This window comes from Spea bombifrons, chromosome 4 (assembly GCF_027358695.1).
Source record: "Spea bombifrons isolate aSpeBom1 chromosome 4, aSpeBom1.2.pri, whole genome shotgun sequence".
Lineage (NCBI taxonomy): Eukaryota > Metazoa > Chordata > Amphibia > Anura > Pelobatidae > Spea > Spea bombifrons.
The window spans coordinates 46,648,822-46,670,928 of NC_071090.1; the positions used below are offsets into that span (position 1 = coordinate 46,648,822).

Genomic DNA, 22,107 nt, shown 5'->3' on the forward strand with positions numbered 1-22,107 from the left:
TTGTAGTAAATTATTGTGAAATAAACTGTAAATAAATGTGAGTAAGTGAGTTGCACACTAAGACTTTAAGCAAAAGCCACCCAACTTTCTGAATGTTTCAGAATTACATTTTCCTTGTACATTTGTAAGCTGACCAAACTGTGGTCTGCAAATGACCAGTGGAACCCTAGACTGTCAGTGTTGATCCTTAGATAGATAGGAGGGATGAAATAAGCCTAGGTGTCTTATGGTAAAGCAGGAGCAGGCATTTAACCAAACAAGGCTACAAACCAATACAAAAATGTTAATACGGGTATGTCTGTTTTCTTTTTTCGCTGTCCTTCTTTCATTGATTCCCAGAACCAATATGTTTGAGAATGATTGTAATAGTACACTGATAAAGCCAAGTTTTTATATTTGCATGGTTAAATGTAAATGTTTTCTTTTTCAGGCATTATTGCTCAGGAGGTACAAAATGTCCTTCCTCAAGCTGTTAAGGAAGCTGGTACTGTTACATGTGAAAATGGAGCAACAATAGACAACTTTTTGATGGTGGATAAGGTAATGATGATCCGGTATCACATGTAATTTCAACACAAAACCCACAGAATAATCCAAAATGGTTATGATTATTTAAACACAACCTTAAAGGTACAAGGAAAATAAATTAAACACAGTGCTGTATACAGTAGTGCAACTTAGGTCTGGAAAAAACGTAACTGCAGACTTTTAGGTTGCCATTGCCAACTCTACTTTTCCAAATACATTGATCAGGACAAGAGTTGACCTTGACGCCCTACTCGTACATATTAATTGTATTAATTATTTTTATTAAGAGTATTTTCCTATTATCCTATTCCAGTAATTACTCATTTAGTACTCATTAAACAAGTTTATTGCATTTGAGTCTTGTGTTATTGGTCATATTGTTTATAACTCTGTAAATATATTTAAAAACCCGAAGCTGCTTCCAAAGGTAGACAAAAGTGTTTATTCACTAAAGCATCAGCTGGCGGGAGAGTTTGCAGAAAAGCTATGGTTTCAACCACCTAAAATTATTATGGGCCACTCCAGGTATTCTTGAAGCAGAAGCTCGCCATGGTTGGCCGTGGTAACATGAGATTAAACCACAACTCTCCTGCAAAGTAAAGCCTCTGAATGTCCATGACAAGGCTTGAGGAAGTTATTGAGGCTTAACGTACATTTAGTAAAACTTCTATCACAAAGCATATTGCTGCTTACCCTTTTAGATAATTTTTTTAAATATTGGTAAGACAAATCTGAATATTTCTCGCATTGCTGTGCCACTTCGCATCGCCTTTGTGGGCATTATTGTAACATTAGGTATGACAGAATTGCTAACTGGCAGCAGTCAAGAAGACATACATGAGTGGGAGGCTAACATTGACAAATGATAAATGTTTCTAGAAAACAATAGGCATTACAAAAAAAACACAACAAACAAAAGCATGGTTTTCTGTTTTCTTCTCAGGATCAAATCTTTATGGAGAATGTTGGTGCCGTGAAACAGCTCTGTAAACTTACTAATAACCTCGAGACGAGGATTGAGGAGCTTGAAGCATGGAACCAGAAACTAGACAAACTGAAAAGAATAAGCAGCTTAAAAGCAGCCCAGAGTGAGCGATCTCTTTCAAGGTAAGCATTTTGAAACAAGGAAAGAATCTGACCTCTTTTCTGGGCTACATAAGGCGATGCCTGTAGGAATCCAAGAGAAAATGCAGAATCCAATGACACAGATCTTTTTATTTGGATTTATAGGACACATAACAGAATTAGTCCTGTCCCAGTACCAAGAAGACCAGTTCCAGTGAAAATTAAACAGGTTTGAGGAAAAAAATACGTACTTCAATATGTGTGTGAATTTACTACAACACCAGATTTCTATCTACCTGCACAGAAATTGAGGCTGTCCAGGTGACAAAAGTAAATATGGTGCTATTGGATGCACAGACCTCAGTGATCAGTTATGCCTCCAGTAAGAGGGATATAGGGCTTGGGAAGCCCAAGTGGGACTGCTTGCTGCATCTTTTCTACCCCTTTTGTCATGCATATGACTGGATGGGACACGGCCAAGGCTCAGAGTATGCCTTCTTCTTCCGGATGCGTATACCAAAAATAGTTTTGTCATGCTGCCTTGGAAAATACAAATACTAGTCTGGGAAATACTTAATTTTACCTTAGATGTTCAGCTTTTGCCTAATTTCTTGTTAGTACAGTGTGCCTAAGTAAAGGACTATTCAAACAAATAATGTTTTTTATAATAATAATAATGTTGTATTTACTTTTGTTTTGTAGGTCCCAACAAAACAACAAGAATGCTCTAAAAAGATTTTCCAGGTTACAGTATTTGCCCTGACCTCCGTCATGGCTCTTTGGTAATAAAACATAACTGTTATGTATATGGAACCGTGACACACCCATAACATTGTATCTTTATTTCAACGTATATGATACTACCATTAACTTTGCATATATTTGGCTAATTGTCAACAATTATTTCAATTAAAACCAAATAAGAGTACAACGACTGCTATGGGCGTAACCACATATCCAAAGTCCACCAGCCAAATACCACCATCTGCATCACCTGGGCGTACGTCCAGGGAGTATTCCGCATTTCCGCTCTTGGACTTGTGCACAACCATACCTTAGACGGTTGCCATGAACCATAAATGTAACCACCGACCACCATCTTCCGGGGGCATAACTAGAAACCAAGGGGCCCTGGTGCGAGAAATTGTCCCAGGACCCCCAACTTAAACAACTGGTCTGTGCATATACGCAATTACACACACTAACTCATACTCACTAACACACACTCCATCTCATCCACACATATACATATATCCCGCCCCTGCTTACCTTTCACCGCTCCTGCAGCTTTCCCTCGGGCTGCTCCCACACGGAGCATATATTACGCCATCCACCAGACAGTTTCTCCTTTCTACAAAAAATCCCCTGCAGCCAACCACAACCCAATCCATTATATAGCCTGACTGCCCTGAGTGCACCCCTCCTCCTGCCTCATTAGTATGGGGCAAAAAATCATGGGGGATCCTGCCAAGGCCATCCAAATGGCCACAGGCTGAGCATCAGTTTAACCCTCGGTAATCTTGGTCCCTTTGTTCCAGGGCCAGTCTTAATGTATAATGATGACAGTGAGTGGAAATCGCAACTCTCATGCAAACTCTCTTGCCAACTCATGCATTAGTGAATGAGTGGCATCAGTTTAGGTTTCTCTTTGATCCCCGAAATTCATTTTTTAAATATGTTCACACAGCTGATGTCTTCATCCATGGAAACATATGTACTGGATGTGTTTAAAATCTATAAGTGCCAGTGAAACACTGCAAAATGTATAGTAGGGCATTTCATTGTGAAATTCTTTCTTTCAGTGCCTTGACAATTTCTACTCTGTATATATTATATGTGCAAGAGGAAGCCATTGAAAGAGAACCGCCATTACAGTAAGCCTTTACTCTGTTTGATGTATCTTTAGTTGACTAGAGCTTGTTAATAAGATAAAAGAACATCAAATGAGTCAGAAATACAGTGTGGACATTGTTAATTTTGTAAGTGAATATTGTAGCTGGAAACAGCTGATGTTCAATGGAATATCTTCCATTAATGCCATCACTACTTGTGTTGGCTAATCAAAGTTTATAATCTTTAAAGGCTAATTGATCATTAGAAAATATTTTGCAATTATGTTAGCACAGCTAGCTGTTTTCACGAAAAACAAGATATATATATGTATATATATATAGATATATAGATATATATTGTAGATATTGCACAGGTTCTAGATTTTTAAAGTGTAAACCAGAAAATATATCCTGTATTTTTGCAGTGTACAGATGTGAACAGCTGTAAAAAATTTTGCGAGCAGTTGCGGAACCTATAAGATACCGTTTCTATTATTTTTTCATTTACAAATTGAATATTTTTTTTTTCTTTCTTCCATAGTAATAATTATACAAGTGTTGCAAGTTCATTGATGCCATCTATTTATACAACTATGATGGGTATGTTGGCTTTTTGCAGAGCATTGCTCTTGTGTCCGAATGTGTAATGTTACCAATTGTGTTGATGTTGTGTTATCTCATTTATATAGTGCTAAGAAATGTGTTGTGTTTTATGATTATTCATAATTGATTTAGTTAATATCTCCTTGATATGCACAACTAATGTAGATATTTCAAATACGATGAACTACTGTCCACAGGAAATTCTCTTCATTTGGACATATGATGTTGGACACACTAAGGAGAGGAGGAAATCATCAGGCTTGGCTCTTTCTTGTTTTTTGGCTAAAGTTTTACTTTTTTATATGTCATATGGTGCATCGGAACCTGATTAAAACAAATAACAATGAGTAGAGGTGGTGGAGACAACCAAAAAAAGAATAACTGAGAAACCATGGGTTCCCACACTTAGTCTGGTATTCATCACTGACCTAGGATCCAATGAAAATAAACATTTGCACAATGTTGTTAATATTAACGAAGCTACCTGGGACAGTTAATCATATGTTTGGTTTCATGGGTGGCTGTGTATTGCACAGTGGGAGCCACTTTTTGCAGGGATGGCCTAATTATACCGTAGCTTTGTGTTGATTGCCCATTGGGCGTATTATACCTTCATATGTCTACAAATGTTCTGTCTTGCAGCAGTGAGTGAGACTACCTATACTGAAACACACCCTCCAGACAAATTGTTAGAAATAAATTTTTGTGATTTCCTGCCTTGTGATGAAGTACAGTGTTGCACAATTCCGCAAGTTAAACTAAGGAATGAAAATGATGATGAGACAAACAGTAAGTACATTGGTGATGATCCAGTACAATCTCCTTTTGTACTTTCTAAGACTATACCAGATATGTTAGAAATGTGTCACCTAAAAAAATACTCCTAGAACCTTCTCCAGTGATTAAATATATAAAGCGTGGAACCCTTCCTCTCAAAAATTTATTCTATTGTTGTCTTCATTTTGTAAATGTTTGTGGGTTCAGTAGTAACATTTAAATTTTTCATTTAACAAACCCCACACTCTGTGTAATCCTCTATGTAATCCTGAGATATTGGTGAATCGGTGAAAAAGGGTGAATGGATTAACAGGCTACGACTCCCCTAGGTGTAATAGAGAGCCAACTGCATTGAGCTTTTTCTACCAAAAGGGCTTGGTCAGCCCTGCATAATGCATAGTTAATGTTTGGAGATTGCTTAATAAAAAAAGCAGTAGCTTTACAGGACGTTTCTGTGTAGTTAGAGGTAGGAGTTTGTATCTGTCAGTAATAAAACTTGTCTCCACATAATGCCCACACGAGGATGGTTTAGGTGAATGGGTAGGGAGTCAACCCCCTACTCTAATGTACAAGGGATGGACCTGAAAGGCATTGGTGAAGTATGACCTCTGAGGGTATTTTATTTCATTTTAACCCCCCATCCCAATAGGCACACATGCAACTTGCAAACAGCTGGTGGGTTAACAATCCAAGATGCTTGCTTTTTCCAGCTGGCACTGAGTCAACTGTGAGTGGTAATTTATGCCAGTGGAAATGTGAGTTGGACTTTATTCCAACTTGTTTGCTTTTGTTGCTGCACACCCACATTTCAAATGACATGCACCTGGTGTTTAATGAATAGACCTGCCTAACATTTTATCTATCCCTCTCTTTCTCTCTCTCTATATATATATATATCTGTCTAACTATCTATCTATCTATCTATCTATCTATCTATCTATCTATCTATCTATCTATCTATCTATCTATCTGTCTATATAATTAATGCAAGTATGTATTTATTCTAGGAAATATCAATAATGTACTTGAAAGCAAGTGGCCTGGATTCTCAAGTGACTGTAAGTTGATATCCTAATGTAGCATATTTGTTCAGTAGTAATATGCTCTTTCTTCTATGTATATTCTATGTATCCTATGTATATACAGTAAAGGTAAAGTAAAAAGCAAAGTATATGATAAAATCATAGTCACACAAAAATCAAGTCACACAAAGTAAACAAGGTTAAGGTCGACATAACAGGAAGGTAACAAGGGTCATCCTATCTGCTGAAATGAGACAAGAAGCTATTATTTCCTAACTGTTTTTACAGTACAGGTGTTGGCTGAGGACGGCCCTTCTTAAACTAATTTACAATCTAAACGCATTGTTGTGCGACAATGTCAATATAGACATATTCCAAAACTAGTCAGGGAAACCGTTTAGGGTCTAATAATAAGTAACCAGATCACTTTTTATTAACCACAGATTACCTGGGTTTAAACCCTGGCTTGATTTTATCCTATAAATATTAATATATTGTATGTATGCATGTGTACATTGCATTTACAAACCTTTATATTTATAGAAGATGTTTAACTTCTTGCATACAATAACAAAGTCTATGACATCTGGCCTATAAAATAAGCTACAATATACTTTACTCCCTAATTACAAGGGATTTCCTAGAAGGGAGAAGTTAGGGTAAATATAACCAAAACCTCCATAATTTATGTCATAGAGGTACCAGAATCTACAGAAATAACGTTCTTTGTCGCTTGCAATTTTCTCATAAACCCTATTTTTTTCTAAGTAGTATGTATTAGCTATAATCACTAATAATATATACTGTCAAACGTGCCTTTAGCAGTCTGTTTATATCTAGTGCAGAATAAAGCATTGCTAACTACTGATCTACAATATGGAGCTTTTACTGGTATATTCTCAAACAGTAGCTTAACTGAATATATAATAATTTACTGTTTTGTTAATTCAGTGAAATTAGGACTATGCAGGTGAATTATGGGTTCAATTCATTGATGTATTTGTGCATTGTGAAAGCCTGGAGTCCATGAGCTTCTCCTGCCAAAAGGGGTGGCTTAACCATTTTACTATCGTACATTTGATAGGGTTTACCTTTCATAATGTATAATAAAGCTGATACGTTGAAGCTGCATCTCTCCTGCAAATTAACCCGTAATCAACTGTGTTAAAGGAATAAATCCAAGGTATTTAGCTACAGGTCGGCTTCTTCTGGTTTACATCACTTTAGTAAGATAAGATTTCCATGGACTAGTGGACATTGACTTGTGAGAGCTGGCATGTGAAAAATGTTTTGTAGCCTAACTAACCAAAAGGAAACCCCTGCTTTCCTTTTGGACCTTCTTAATGTTGTGGTCAATTTAAACTTGGCCATTGCTTAGCTTGATGAGCAAAACCTTGGTCAGGCATGGTGTATGCCACACCAACAGTCAGCTTTCCCCGCTCTTAAAATGTTTATTCATTGAGGGACCCTGACATGCAAATGTTTTTTTTTTTCTCTTCTGTATATTTGAATATATGGTTGTGTATGGTAGTAGCAAAACTAGCATTCATCACTTAATTAAATCTATGGGACATTTAAGCAGGTATATAAAATACAAGTTTCATGATTTGTGGAAAATTAGCAAATGCTAATGCGTTGTAATCTGGGAGAGATACGAACAAACTATCATGCAGTGTAACAAATCTTTATATCACTTTACTCTGGGAGTTTTAATTCAATGTTATTTTACTAGTATTGTTCTGTTTTTGAATGTTATTATAATTTATGCATATATTAAACTTTATTTAGAAACACTTCACATTCAACATTCAAATGTTAATATTACATAGAAACTTTGTATCATCATCATGCTTTTTGCTAAATTTACTGCCTGAAGTATTAAGCCAAAGTGTTAAGTATTTCTTATTACATCCTTTATTGCACCTACATGCCCCTAATTTCTATGAAACACCCCTTTTAAAAGTGTAGATTGCCCAGGCAATGCAGCAGCAGGCAATGACACCTTAACTAAATAAAATAGTCTTTTACTTTAAAGCTAAATATGTCCAAAAGCAGTTACATTGAGTGAAAATAAAACCTAGAACATAGGTAGCTTAATAACTAAATTTAACAATGTGAAATGTAATGTAGATGACACTATTTCATTGAAAGCTATCTGATACCACTGTTTCGTTGTATGAACCTGGTTATTTGTAGGGTTATATAATTACAACAGGCAGTATTTACTAAATACTGTCTGAATGTTTTTTTTACATAACATTTCAATTCTCCGTCATCACTGCACATAATATATACCCAGTAGAGAGTGCTATTGTACTGAACTTTTCTAGCTATCCTGGTGTGTTGTTTACCATACTAATTACTCCAGGTCTTGAGTTCCCTTGCTTTTCGTTGTAGTTGTGTAAATTAGCTTGATGGAAAAATAAACATTTAAACAAATGCAAACTGAAGCACTTATCTATTTGTATTTTAATTTAATCTTCTCCAGTATAAAATTATTCTGCTATTATAATGCGTAGATTAAGGAAATGATACTTTTTCAACATATTTGATCAAACTGCTACCATGAGTGGTGCACGAGTCTGTACATAAACTGGACCCCAAATGTAGGTTAGAAAATTTAAAAAGATTATTAGCTTTTCAATTCCATTACTTCCAAAGAGTATTATGACCAAGATTCAGTCTTACTTTGGACCCATTAAGGGATGAGGATAAGTCACAATTCTATAGGTACATACTTCATCATGTTGACTTTTGTGAAATTGCCTTAATTATTATTATTCATATTCTGCAGCTCTGTGCAGTGGGTAAACAGGACATAGGAAGTAGTATATAACAAAATAGTTTTACGTACAGAAAGAAGAGAAGAAGAGGGTCCTGCTTACAATCTAGAGGGAGTTAGGTTGCATTCCACAAGAGGTGAACGTGCCACTCTTAGGGATGGACCAGCCATACTAGTATTATCATTGTCTGAAGGCAGGAGAGGACTAGGAAAGGCGAGCTAAAGGAAGGTTTAAGGCATCCTTAAAGAAGTGTTTTTTAGGGGTTTTTTAAGGATTTGAATGCAGGGGGAAAGACGTTTAGGCTGTGGAGGGCTTTCCAGAGGATAGGGTCAGCCCTTGAGAAATCTTGCAAGCGTGCATTAAAGCTAAATAATCAGAGCACAGGCAGAGATCATCAGATGAGCATAGAGACCGAGTAGTAATTGTGAACAGCTATAGTGTTGTTCTTTCTTCTTCAATTTACACACCCTGTCATTTTTTCTTAGCATCCATGCAGCAGCCATACATGTAATGATAATCCATCCATCTTTAGGGTGGGCGTCTGCTATTAATCAATAATGGCCTCCCCATCCCTTTAATTCACATTATTTCTTCCTGTACTAAAGGGCAGGTCTGTTTAGAGGATCCTGGTGTTCACAGACTTGCTTAATTGGTGAGAGCTAAATCTATTTTTTCTTTTTCTTCAATTTTCTTTTTTTTCTCTTTATTTATGTTGATCAACTAACATATGGAGTAAATAAGGTTATATTTAGAAAGTGAAGTGGTAATTCACCTCCTCTTAATTCTGGGTTATTTCTTTGCAGTCTATCAGAGGAAATAGCTGCAATGAGGCTCTGCATTATGGAATTATGGACCAGTTGCAGACGCATGGTATGAGTCACATTGAGGTTGCTAAGCATCCATGTAAAACACAGAAATTTCACCAAATTCAAGGAAACATGCAGGATACACTGGGTGCTTCAGAAAGCAGTGCAGAGTCAGCTGTTTTGTCTGTGTGTATTGTCCAGATTGTTTCAATGCTGGTTGCTGCTCTCATGTGCAGCTTTCAGGTACTTAGGTAGTCCGTAAAAAGCAATATTTCTGAAAGCGGTGCCGAAGCAGCTGTTTTTTTAGTGTAGATCGCCCAGATCGTTTAAATACTGACTGCTGCTCTTATGAGAAGATTTCAGGTACTGAGGTAGCCAGTTGAAGAAGTGTCCAAGATAATTAAAGCAGTCAAGGGTGTTATGGAGACGTAAATCTTCTTCACAAGATTCTTTCTTCACTTTATGTAAGAGCCAAAACTTAACTTTAAAGAATTTATGCTCAGAAGTGGAAATCTCCTGATAGAACATCCTCAAAAATCTAAGAGATTAAGGTGATTTTCCATTAGAGATGGGGAAGGAGGAATACCTGGATTTCCAACCTAAGGTGGATGTGGCTATAACTTGCTTGGGGAAGCATATTACTGACCATCTAGAAGACCTAGTGTGTCTTAAAGATTCTGTGGATAGAAAGGCTGAAGGATCTATGATTTTGTGTGATGCTTCTACAGAATCATTTAATGTTACATTAACAACATTGGGTTATCTACATTTGCCAGAACAGCATTATGGATGAAACCTTGGGTAGTTGATTTAGTTTCCAAGAGCAGACTTTTCAACATTTTTGAAGAAGGAGCATTGTTTGGATCACACTTAGACACTTTACTGGAAAGATATCAGAAGGTGATATTTTCTGTTCGTAGCCAGATATTTACACCCACCAGCCAGAGGAAGACTATCATCTAACTTTCTTGAATGGCAACTAGACAAGTGGGAGATTCTATAAGAGATGGTTTTTACAATAGAATTCTTAGAGCCTCCAGTCCCAAGGTTTGTCATTTCGAGCCAGTCCAACAAAGTAGAGCATTGCTACAAATATTAGAAGAAATGATAAAGAAACGGTTTTATTGAAAGAACAAGGATAAGGTATTTATTCCAGGATATTCCTTGTTAAAAAATCAAATGCCAGCTTGAGACCAATCTTGGATCTATGATTTGTAAACATATTTATCGGGACAAGTAATTGCTGCATAGAGTCTATTCTGTCCAGAGCCCATTCTGTCAAAAAGGATATTTTTGGAGAATCTTCAATACATGAAACGGGACAAAATTACTATAACAGCATAAAGGCTGGAGGTAATTACAGAGAAACCTAAGTATTGATCCTGAAGTAGTAAATATTATGTTGGAAGCAAAAGGGGCAACAACATATTTGATATATGCTAGAATTTGGACTCAATTCTGGCCCATAAACAGTGTATGGAAACACCAGCTAACCTACATATTTTGCCAAACACTACCGTATTGACATCTGGCCTCTGAAATAGCAGCTTTCGGACTTAAATGTCTTCAGGCTGTCATAAATCCTTAACCCTACCTCATGAAGTCATTTGCTACTTGCCACTTTGTAAGGCTGTCACATGGAGGCTAAGGAGAGCAAAATTTCTTACTGTAAATGTATTTTCCTTTAGTCCATGAGGCAGCCACATTCTCCACTGCACTGATTTACTTGTATATATGTATTTTTTTTAACTTACACAAAGAGTAAAGGATCCTCTCTTATAGGAGGTGGTTAATCTCAAGGCACATGTCTTAACATAGAAAGGAATTTACATATTTAACATCTCTTTTTTATCCTTTAACTTAGTGCTTTAGTGGGGCACACACTCTTGCATAATTTCACTATTTCTAAGTTCTGACAGACATTTTAGGATACATCCAATGGCTAGTTGAAGTAGAGACATTAACCACATCATGTGCAAAGGCAAAGACAGAGAATTCAAGAGAAATGGTGGGATACCTGTGTCTGAAAATCATCATTGTTACTTTTGCTGCAAACACCTTTGCACAAAGAATGTAGTCTATGTGATTTCTAAGAGTGTGACTTTAACCTTTTATCCTCCTCGATACAATATGGTGATATTTCACAAAAGAGATGATTTGTTAACTAAGATCCAAAAAACACAATGTTCTCTGTGCAATGCTCTAAAAGCCCAGATGGTATTTGCAGACAATGACATATTAGTCGGTTGAGTTTATAAACCTTCCCATGATTTAGAGCCAATTGGATTTTATGAAGTGTTTGTAAATCATATCTTTTTTCCAGTAATCCCCAGTCAGTTCTGTTCTATGATGTTTAGTAAATCTTGTATTATTCCCTTGTTCTTTTTAGGGATTGATACTTCGATCAGTTCTATACAGATTGTGGAAAATCAGCAAGTAATAGACCGTCACTATTGCAGTAAAAGCCTTCAATGTGGGTAAGTAATACCCTACGTTCTGTACTTAGTAAAAGTTTGACAAATATGTAAAACTGTGAAAATATCTACAACTGTGAGTTGTCGGTGAGTTATGAAGGGATGAGCAATTCTCCTACAAAATAGGCTGTTTGGCTCTGTGTAGTTTTAAATATTTCAACATGCAACTTACTCTTGAAAATATGTGCTTTTGTTAGTACAAGCATCAATTCCTGTTTTCAAAATGTAGAAAACGGTGTAATCAAAACATTTGTTTCACACTGCTTAGGTCTGGAAATTATAGTTATGTGATCCCAGTGAACAAGTACACACCAACCAGTATGCGGATAACATTGGAGATCAAGTGAGTAAATATATATATTTGCTACAACTTAGAGATGTAGTTCCCTCCTAGGAAAACAGCAATCAAGATCCAATAAAACCCTTTGTCAGTGACATGTATTTTTTATATGCATTATTTTTATTTCCAGCAGGATATTAACAACACCTTTATTGCAAGGGGGTATAAGAGATCACTTCTTTCAATTTCTTAACTTGTTATTGCAAATTTGTAATATTGTAAAATTAGGTGAGAAATTGTGATTTTGGTAGGTTGCATGGCATAGTATTTTTTAATACAAGTTCTGTGGTGTGGTATTTATGCAAACCCTGCTACTTGCCCCACTATACCAGGAACAAGACACTTTCCATCCAGAATATCATATTATTTCACTTAAAAGTCCTCTAAGACCTGTGTATTGCCTTTATAGTCTTACTGGTTGTGTCCCAACTTGTGTAGAAAATAATACAAGAAGTAGTTAGCAATCCATAAATGGAAATGGCATTGTGCAGACAGGTGTGTTAAATCAATATTAATACAAGGCAGCTCTATTAAGTTTCATGCTCTAGTAAGTATCAGTGAGCACTGTTTGGAACACCACGATGAAATGATTAGCACAATCAAAGATATGTGACATGCATCGATACGGAACAATTAAACTAAAAGATTGGTTAACAGTGTAAAAGATTAAAACTGTAAACTAAACTGCAGAGAAAACAAGTATAACAAACAAAATGTTGAAACATATTTCCTAGAATAAAAAACAAAACATGACATGTGATAGCTTGTATTGGTCCAATCTTCAGTAATATGTAGCAATCCTCAAAATCTCAGGTCCCTTCTTCAGATGTCTCTGAGATCTCAATAATAATTAATTTACCCTGGAAGAAGCTTATGTAATTCTACGTATAGGGACACTCCATCCATCATATGCACTCTAATAAATATAATAGTTTGAATGGCAGCACTTTCCAGCCACTGGCTGCTTCAAGTAGCCAATCAGTGGTGGGAATAGTGAAACGATGGGGGAGTTGGGTAGTTGCGTCTACCTAACATGAGTACTTTATTTTCACTTTTCAAAGAATGCATATAAAGTACTCACAATATGCATTTTTCTTCAGTGAACAGACAGGGATAGTAAACAATTATTTTCACATTGTTATTCCTCTCCATTTTAACATGGCGTTATTCCTCTCCATTAAGCGATCTTCTCTATTGTTAAATAGCTGATTGTTGTCGGAAGACTGTAAATGATTTAAAGGGACACTCCAGCCATCATGTGCACTTTAATGATATCTGTGATACACATTTGAATTTCAGTTATGCCCCTTATTAAATGTATGGGGGGTTATGCCCTCCATTTACATCTGCCTCTTTGACTAGCCCCCAACTATATTCCATGTTTGAGATTTGTTTGACCATGATTGACTATTTATAATACAAAAACCACCTCATTCAGAACTAATACTCTATAAAGAACCACAGCCTTTGTCATTTACATTTTCATATAACAATAATTCTGTTGCAGGCCATTTTCCAACTAATGATTATCCTCTGTCTATGACCCAGTTTGGAGAACCACTAATTTATTTGGCAGCAAAACACAACTATTTGCTATTTTGTGGGCCATAAATTGATGTTGTTGCTTATTTCACGTGTCCTCTTAAACACTACAGCAGAATATTTCTGGCAAGCAACTTACAACCACATCAGTGCTCAGCATCTTTGAAAGATATGCTTCATAATCTTTTTGTCAAAGTGTCATTTTTTTACAACATACTATTCAGATGAGATAGGCAACCCAAAAATTATCCTGTGTGTATCTTGTGTGCGACAAACGCATCTATTAGATCATTTATTTAAACTACATTGCAGGAAAAAATTATATTCCAGGTGGGTCTTTCCAAGTTATATGACTAACTGGGTTATAACCCACAACTTCAATATTCTAGAAGCATGATGAATGCAAGAAAAATCATAGAGTTTAAAGGAGAACATGCCTGTGTATAACAAGACTGTCTAAAATAAAAGAATGCTCCAGCTCCTATTTGTACTACATGCCATTAAAAATAAGATTTAGTCATAAAATAAAATGATCACCTGCTGAAGTGATTAAGGCATCTGCCTTGCTTGCATCTTGTCTTGTAATCCAGTGAATAGTTTGCAGCTTGACTTACTTTGATTTGTAGTAATCCTTCTTTATTGTGTCTTTCTTTAGGCATAGCAGTCCCTTGAGTTTTGTAATCTATTTGTTTTATTTCCATTTCCCTAACTGCTGTTCTTATACCTGGGCAGGTGGAGACATCGAGGCAACATTCACGTGCGCTCTATTTTTCCATCGAATCCCTTTTTTAGAGTTGATTGTTAAGTGCTTGCAATGAAATGCCAGTGTTTAAACACAAGGTTTCCAAAAGAAGCATCACATTCCAATACTCTGAATATCCACTTAGTTTGATGGTGTCATTCATTTTAACTAATGATTTTTAACCAGTAACCAACATACATACTGGCACACATTTTACACAGTCTCACACATAAACACTCATGCTACATACATACTAATGCACATGAAAACTCATGCTAACACGCACTCTCATGCTAACACGCACTCTCATGCTAACACGCACTCTCATGCTAACACACATACAAAATATTGGAGTGGCCCAGGGGAAGCACTTACATGGTGGGTCAGCAATGTAGGAACTGTGTTTCTTGTTAAACTTACCTTGGTTGTCATTGTACTGTATGTTAGAATCCAGTGAGCATTTGTCACCATTTTTTTTAGAAATTAGTGAGGTTGTCCATAGTCAAGCAAATGATTCTGTAATTTACTGTGTATTTACAATTTATAAAACATGAATGTTCAGATTTTTTTCCAGGTGTTTGTACACAAGGGTCTACACAGTCCACATATTTTACCTCTTGACATGTGCCTACTTTGCTTATAGAAAAAATAGCCATTGCAAATATAACTATGCATTGCTAATTTTAATGTGTTTCTAATTATAAAGTAATGAGCCAAAATGTTCACTGAATATGAATTAAACTACAAAATTGGGTTTTCTAAAAATGCAGCTATAATAGTCCTGGAAATGTAACTCCTTTTAGTCAGCAACTTTGTAAACGAATAGATCCTGGTAATAAGTTTTCCCAAAGTATTTGATGCCTAACATAAAAAAAAGCGTGGTTTCTATTATGTAAAATATATTGTTATTTCTTTTTGTTCTGTAAGCACAACCGAGCCGCTAATTGTCTACCAGTGTAAGATGACTCTTGGAAATATCTGTAGCCGAGGTATCCACAGAAGAAAGAAAAGAGAAGATCCTTCACAAACTCAGGTCAGTGGATTATACATAAATTAAATATAATTTTAGACTTATTCATTAACATTTACAAGCATTTTTAGTATCACAAATCAGAGCAATAAAACAGTTTTAAATCTAATTTTAAAGTTAAAAAAAAATCTGTTTGTAAGAATAATTAAGTTATTCTTGCAAAGCCATTGGCCATAATATGGATGTTCTATTTTGTAAAGTAGATTAAAAATTGATCAAATGGATGTCTACTTAGTTAGTGCAGGACAAGTCTCCACTAGCAGCTGAACAGCTGAACACTTTTTTTGGTTCTTCCCACTGAATATCTCCTTCATGATACTTCCAAATTAGTTAATTTTGTCAATGTACTCAAACTGAGTTTATCTAATTTTTTTCTAGTTAATATGGCTAGAAAAGGCTGACCAAACCTCTGTTTATCACGTTCATCACTTTTCTCCCTAGCAAATTCTGGAAATGTTTTGGCAGACCATGATAAGCCACACTCTGTCTGGGCATGGTTTTTCTCTTAAATGTTCATCAAGTTTAAAATTAGAAATGGTCTATTTTTTGTATGTTCCATTTATGTGGACTTATATCTAAATATTTATGGTCATTCTTACACAACAAAATTAATTACAACTACAAGTAAAAAGTGTTATTATTTTTGAGGAGGTTATTTTAATTCTGTTAATTTTATTTTCAAAGTACGGTCAAATCATCATAGTTAATGTTTAAAAAATATTAGTGGCAACTACAGAAGGCAATAATTAATGCATCTACTCAATGTGAAAAATAAGTATTATAAAATATAAACTGTGCTGAAAATGTCAAGCTGCTTACAGCTCATGGCACAGTGTGAATTGTTGATCAATAGACAGTGTTGTAATTAATCAGCTTTGCAGACATCTACTGCACAACTAGTCAACAGTTTTTAGCAGTTATGAAATATTGATTTGCTCTAGAAAGAACAGTATGCTCCCAAATATACCAATGTTTTATGATGGCAATTTAAAGAGGATTCAGCCATGACATACACAGCAACTTTTAATGAACATTCTGAATACAACACTTTTTTCTTTATTTCGTCATTGGCCCTCTGTTACACATTACATTCTATCTATCGACCTCTGAAAGACTTAGTAAGTATATAAAAGGAACATTGGAACATTAATAATGTCATTTCTAGAATGCAACACTCCAGATCCATATCAAACTTGTCTGACCTTGGCCCCCCTTTTTTTCATAGAGCTCATAAATAAATATTTCATAAGCTCTAGGCACTAGACAACGTAAAAATATGACAAATATAGCTATACAATATTTCAGGTAATGCAGCTGATCCAAGAGTCTTCTTTTACATAGCAGTATTAATGTTTCAATGTTCCTCTTATATACATTAAGTCTTTCAGAGATCAATAGAAACTGGCCACAGGAGTCAATGGTCAGAAACTAAGAGACTTACAAGAGCGGGGCACTCTTTTCTTTCTGTACCAGTATGTGTTATGTGTGTTCATGTTATTGTTAATTGAGTATATAGTCAGTTTCATTGTTGTTGGTAATTTTATATTACTCTTTCTTGTAATGGCTCTATGGAGTTTGCTTTATAAACATAACATAATAACAATTTACTGCCAAGGCTGATGTGGCTCACCTGATATTTTTAATTTTGTGCAAGAACATTTTGCTTTTCAACATAGTGGGTAAGATTATAAATTGCTTTTTAAAGAAAATTAATTGCCTTGACAGTGACACTCAAGTCTAAGAGCAGTGCTCCCTTGGTGCTGCCTTTATAAAAATATTATGTGTATTGTGATCAGGGTGCACCAGTATGGAAGATTTCTGTTGACATATACTGTAATTGAAGTACCCTGCAGCCAGATGTAGTGTTCTAATCTGAGGTTTATTCACTAATGCTTTATGCATTAATATGTGCTATCCCTAGCAGTTTCCTTCTGCAATGTGGCCATGTAGTGCATAATGAAATGTCACTAAGGTGGCTTTCATAATACCCAATTTAACTATGCATTATACCGGACCCTGCAAAGTGTTTGCCTTTTGTTCCCCTGGCTTCCTAAAGGTTTAATATTATTTGTTCTTTCAATGTTACACGTTCTGAAAGTACTCTGTTTGCATACTTAATATATGAGTTGATGTTATTTATATGTATAGTTAATATAAAGTTAGTGACTGCATTGACCATGTCTTCTTCTGTCTTTTGGGGCAGACTAGATAGAAAGAATAGTTCATATCTGCTGTCAAATTCTATACTTCTAAGTTTCCATTATACATGGGTCTGTTATATGGAAACAAACCCCAGTTAAGGTCCATCTGGGAAACAAAGACATCCCTGAAATAAAACTAAACAACAATTCCAGATATCACAGTGCACCATCATTAAGCAGCACATATGTATGCCACATAAATGTTTTTATGTTTAGCACCCTTAATAAAAAGCTTTTAAGTGTTGTTTTTTTTTATCTTCTCTGGTTTTTATAGGGCTACCACCATCTTTGGATTATGCCAGTTGCCCAGTTGTATTACAGTGAATATCATTTCCGCGTGGCTACACCAGTGAGTTTATTTATTTTGCAATTAAAATTCAGAATATCATTTACATGTACATGCAGCCAGAGACCAATACATCAGAGATTTTAAAACTTCACATAGAATTAGATATGTGGCACAGCACAGGCAGTGATAATAAAAATACAGTTGCTTTATGGCACAACACAAGCATGAGGTATAACAAAGCTTTAATACCTCTTACCATATGCATGTATTCTATACACACCTCACACAAATACAAAAACTTATTCAATGCAAACTACAAATCTATTTATTTAAGAAACACATTTGTTTGTCATTTGTGCCATGCTCCATGATGGCACATATTACATTTATCCAGCAAAAAAGGATGCAGTACATAAAGGTGTATATATTGCTAATGATATAATATAAACAATCAGTGGTGTATTCTGGCTGAACACTGCCCCAGGCTTAACCCCTAAGTGCTTGGTCTAGCCTGAAACATTGCACGGTGTACAATTAAACTAATTCAAAATAAAAACCACCTATAGACCAAATAAATTATATTAATTTGTTTGTTTTAAAATATTTTATTTCTTTTTTTTCCCTAATTGTTCACGTGATACATTATATTCCTTTACTATTATTTCACTTGATTGAACTTGGATTCAATAAAATTATTCAATAAATATAATGGTTGGCTGGATAAAACATAAAATTCTTTAGTTTGGAAGTCAGGATACTTATGAGCCAAACATGTCCTTTAAATATTATTAATTTGTTCTCTCTTATATAGGATCTTGCAAATTGCTCAACAGACCCAAACTTCGCTGGAATCCTCTTTACAGACTACTATTTCTACTTTTATCGAAACTGTGAATAGGACGTCACTGATTTTTACCCCTCTCTCGATATATATATATTTATATGTCGACTGCTATACAGTTACTTAGATTGTCCAGGGTTGTTTTAGCCTGTCATATCTGCATTAAAAGAATGGAGAAAAAAATGAAGACATGTTTTTAGAAAAAAACTCTCTAATGTTACCGTTATATTATTTTCCATTGGACCTGAAGTGAGTAAAGTGAACTTGTAATAAGCGGACTAAGTAATGAGTGTCTGATGTATAAATAGTACGATTGACCTTTTTCAGGGCCAGGTGAGGTTCATGACAGAGTGTCTCTAGTTATAACATACTGTAATATATGTATACCAATGAAAATGAGCCAATACGACATCTGAGCTCTAATACAGTTTAGATTTACGAGCATTCAGATTGCCTCACAGATCATATTCATATTGCTAAACTGAGCAAAGAAGCTTACCAGTAAAAACTGTATAATTATTAAGTGGATAGCCTTTAGTGGGTAAAGATTGGGAGGATAGTGGGTACAGCCAAATACCACCCCCCTCTGCATGTTGAAAGAAGAAACTGATCAGGACAATTGGAGAAGCAAGGGTTCACCTGGTGACTTTGAGTCAAACCCAGAAAAGTATCTGCATAAAAGTTAAATCATATTTTTTTTAATAAGATCCTGTTCTTTCTTTTAAAGAGTAATTTCACTTTACAGGGGGCTGATGGTATTTTGCAAACATAAGAAAGAACACTGAGGAGACAGTGAAAACGGGATACAGTGAAAACATCACAATTTATTGCAGATACCGGCAAAAATGCACACAGACGATTTTGAGGCACAATGCCTCTTTTCAATGTGCTAGCGCTCCAGTCCAGTACGCCTCAGTGTTCCTTATTTTTTTATATGTTACTTTGTTGCCGAAAGGGAGCAGAGGAAGCGTTTAGCAGATGGCTGCATGGAGCTGAACGGAGTAGAGTCCTGTATAGAGGTTGTATAGAGGTACAGCCCTGATATTATTTTGGACTTGGGCTAATGGTATTGTTATAGGTGTTTAGCATGGGTTTTTTCAGAACAGAATGAAAGATTTATGATTCTTTGAAAAAAAAAAAACAAATCTAGGATATGACTGGGACATTCAAAAGTGACTTGTTTTTTTCCCCTTGTTATCCAATATAAAGTAGTTATTTGTGTTTTTTAATAATTTATATACTTATGTATACATTACAGTGAAATATTAAAATGTACAATTTAACACAGTGTGTTGTTAGTGATAATAATCCAATGTAAAGCATACTGTCACAACATGATCTTAAACCACAAGAGCGATAGAATCACAGTGTGTTGCTAGAGGCTGGCTGATGTGAGGCAACAGGGATCTCAGCGCCAAAGCCATTTTACCATCCCCAGCTCATAGGTCCTTATCACTTAAACAGCATTTATAGAATAACAATACAGCATAAGAATATCAGTACTGTGGGCTAATAGGCTTGCAGGTAACATTTAGGTTAAACACAACCCCAGATGAACTACACATAACACATTACAGCATGTCATGGCTTATTCAACAACAATAAAGCCAAAATGGAGAAGCTATGTGTGAAAAACTAAAGTACATCCCTATTGCTTCCATAGGAATTAAAATGCTAAGTAGAAGACAAGTGCTGCTAATCAAATGCCCATGATTAATTGATCATCAGCAAGTGTGACCATGTCTGTAAAAGCCGAAGTTTTAGCAGTTTGCTGGTATGGAGAATTCAGGTATATGTTAACACAATGCTAAAGATTAAAGACATCAGCAATGATCTCAGAAAGGCAATTGTTGCTGCCAATCAATCTGGAAAGGGTTATAAGGCAATTTCCAAACAATTCTAAAGTCCATCCATCTACAGTGAGAAAGATTATTTAAAAGTGGAAAACATTGAAGGCAGTTGTCAATCTTCCCAGGAGGGACATCCCTGCAAATTCACCCCAAGGTCAGACTGCTCAATGCTTAGAGTTACATCTCAGACGCTACAGGCCTCAGCATGTTAAATGTTAAAGTTCATGACTGTACAATTAAAAAAAGACTTGTGCTTGGTGAAACTCCCGCCACACAGTTTTTGTGCGGATATTAATGCTAGTGGAAGTTTTTAACACTTCAGCTATTGAATCAGCAGTGCGTTACGCACCATGCGCCTCAGCACTTGGTGACCCTGCTCTGTAACTTTACGTGGTATTTGTGGCTTAGTTGCTGCTGTTACTAAAAATATTGAATCTCCAATAATACCACTTACAGTTGACAGTAGAATATCTAGCAGGGATGAAGTTTCACAAACTGACTATGCAAGTGGCTCTTCAGAACGACCAATTTTTAAAAAAAAAATGTTTGTAAATGGAGATTGCATGGCTAGATGATTGATTTTATATATCTAGCAATGGGTCTGATTGTCCAACAAAATCACCTCTCCTGCACTAGGAGACTAGGAGCAACTCCAGTTATAAAGGCCTCTGACTACTAGCAAGCAACAAGTGTCAGGAAACTGATACAAACTTGACGAGGACATGGGGGACACAGGAATACCTGCAACCACTGAGCCTCCTGGTGGTGAAACCTTTGGGTGAATGATCTGCCATACTCAGGCTCTCTGGATCGTGACAGTTAGTGTGTGTGTCAGAATGTTTGTGTGGAAGGTATACTAGTCTGTGCTTCTCGGTGGGTTTATGTGTTAGTGTGAGTACTCCTCCCAAGATCAGCCTCTGGATCACCCACAGTTATCAGGACGGAATAATTTCTAAAGCAATCAAAAGTGTATCTAAGCACTGCTGTCTTTGAGTGTTCTGTTTTTCTACGAGAGACATAAACCTGCCCTTGCAGAGATAACCGAACATAAACTGTGCATATACATCACTAACAAAAGATGCATGGTCAGAGTATTTGAGTTGCTTTGTTCTAGATTAATGTTGTACACCTGCATTACTCAAGCTCATTGCAAGTGTGTCCAAAATGTACATTATTGCTTCGATTCATGAAGGCTTGGGCCACAGCTGGCATTTCTAATGCCTCGCTAAGCATTACAAAGACACATACTGGTTTTATCCAAGTGACTGACAAATTCCTCAGAATAATTTGCCCAAATCAAGGTTTTAGGAGTGGAAACAGTGAAGGAGAAACTGAACATGGCAACGGTAGAGAGATGAAGATTATTGCAGATATTTCATTTG

General features: G+C 35.9%; 1 protein-coding gene across 1 annotated transcript in view; it reads left to right on the forward strand.

Annotated features, from left to right (window-relative positions):
• The window catches only part of MYRFL (myelin regulatory factor like), a 36,945-nt gene extending 17,365 nt beyond the window's left edge, over positions 1–19,580 (forward strand). The window contains exons 13-25 of the mRNA XM_053464594.1: positions 431–540; positions 1,472–1,635; positions 1,759–1,822; positions 2,296–2,375; positions 3,396–3,467; positions 3,967–4,025; positions 4,671–4,817; positions 5,813–5,863; positions 11,806–11,893; positions 12,159–12,233; positions 15,442–15,547; positions 18,020–18,094; positions 18,846–19,580. Of these exons, the coding sequence (XP_053320569.1) occupies positions 431–540; positions 1,472–1,635; positions 1,759–1,822; positions 2,296–2,375; positions 3,396–3,467; positions 3,967–4,025; positions 4,671–4,817; positions 5,813–5,863; positions 11,806–11,893; positions 12,159–12,233; positions 15,442–15,547; positions 18,020–18,094; positions 18,846–18,932 (1,178 nt within the window). The 3' untranslated portion in view covers positions 18,933–19,580. The remainder of the gene's footprint in view (positions 1–430; positions 541–1,471; positions 1,636–1,758; positions 1,823–2,295; positions 2,376–3,395; positions 3,468–3,966; positions 4,026–4,670; positions 4,818–5,812; positions 5,864–11,805; positions 11,894–12,158; positions 12,234–15,441; positions 15,548–18,019; positions 18,095–18,845) is intronic.
• Positions 19,581–22,107: the final 2,527 nt, after the last annotated feature.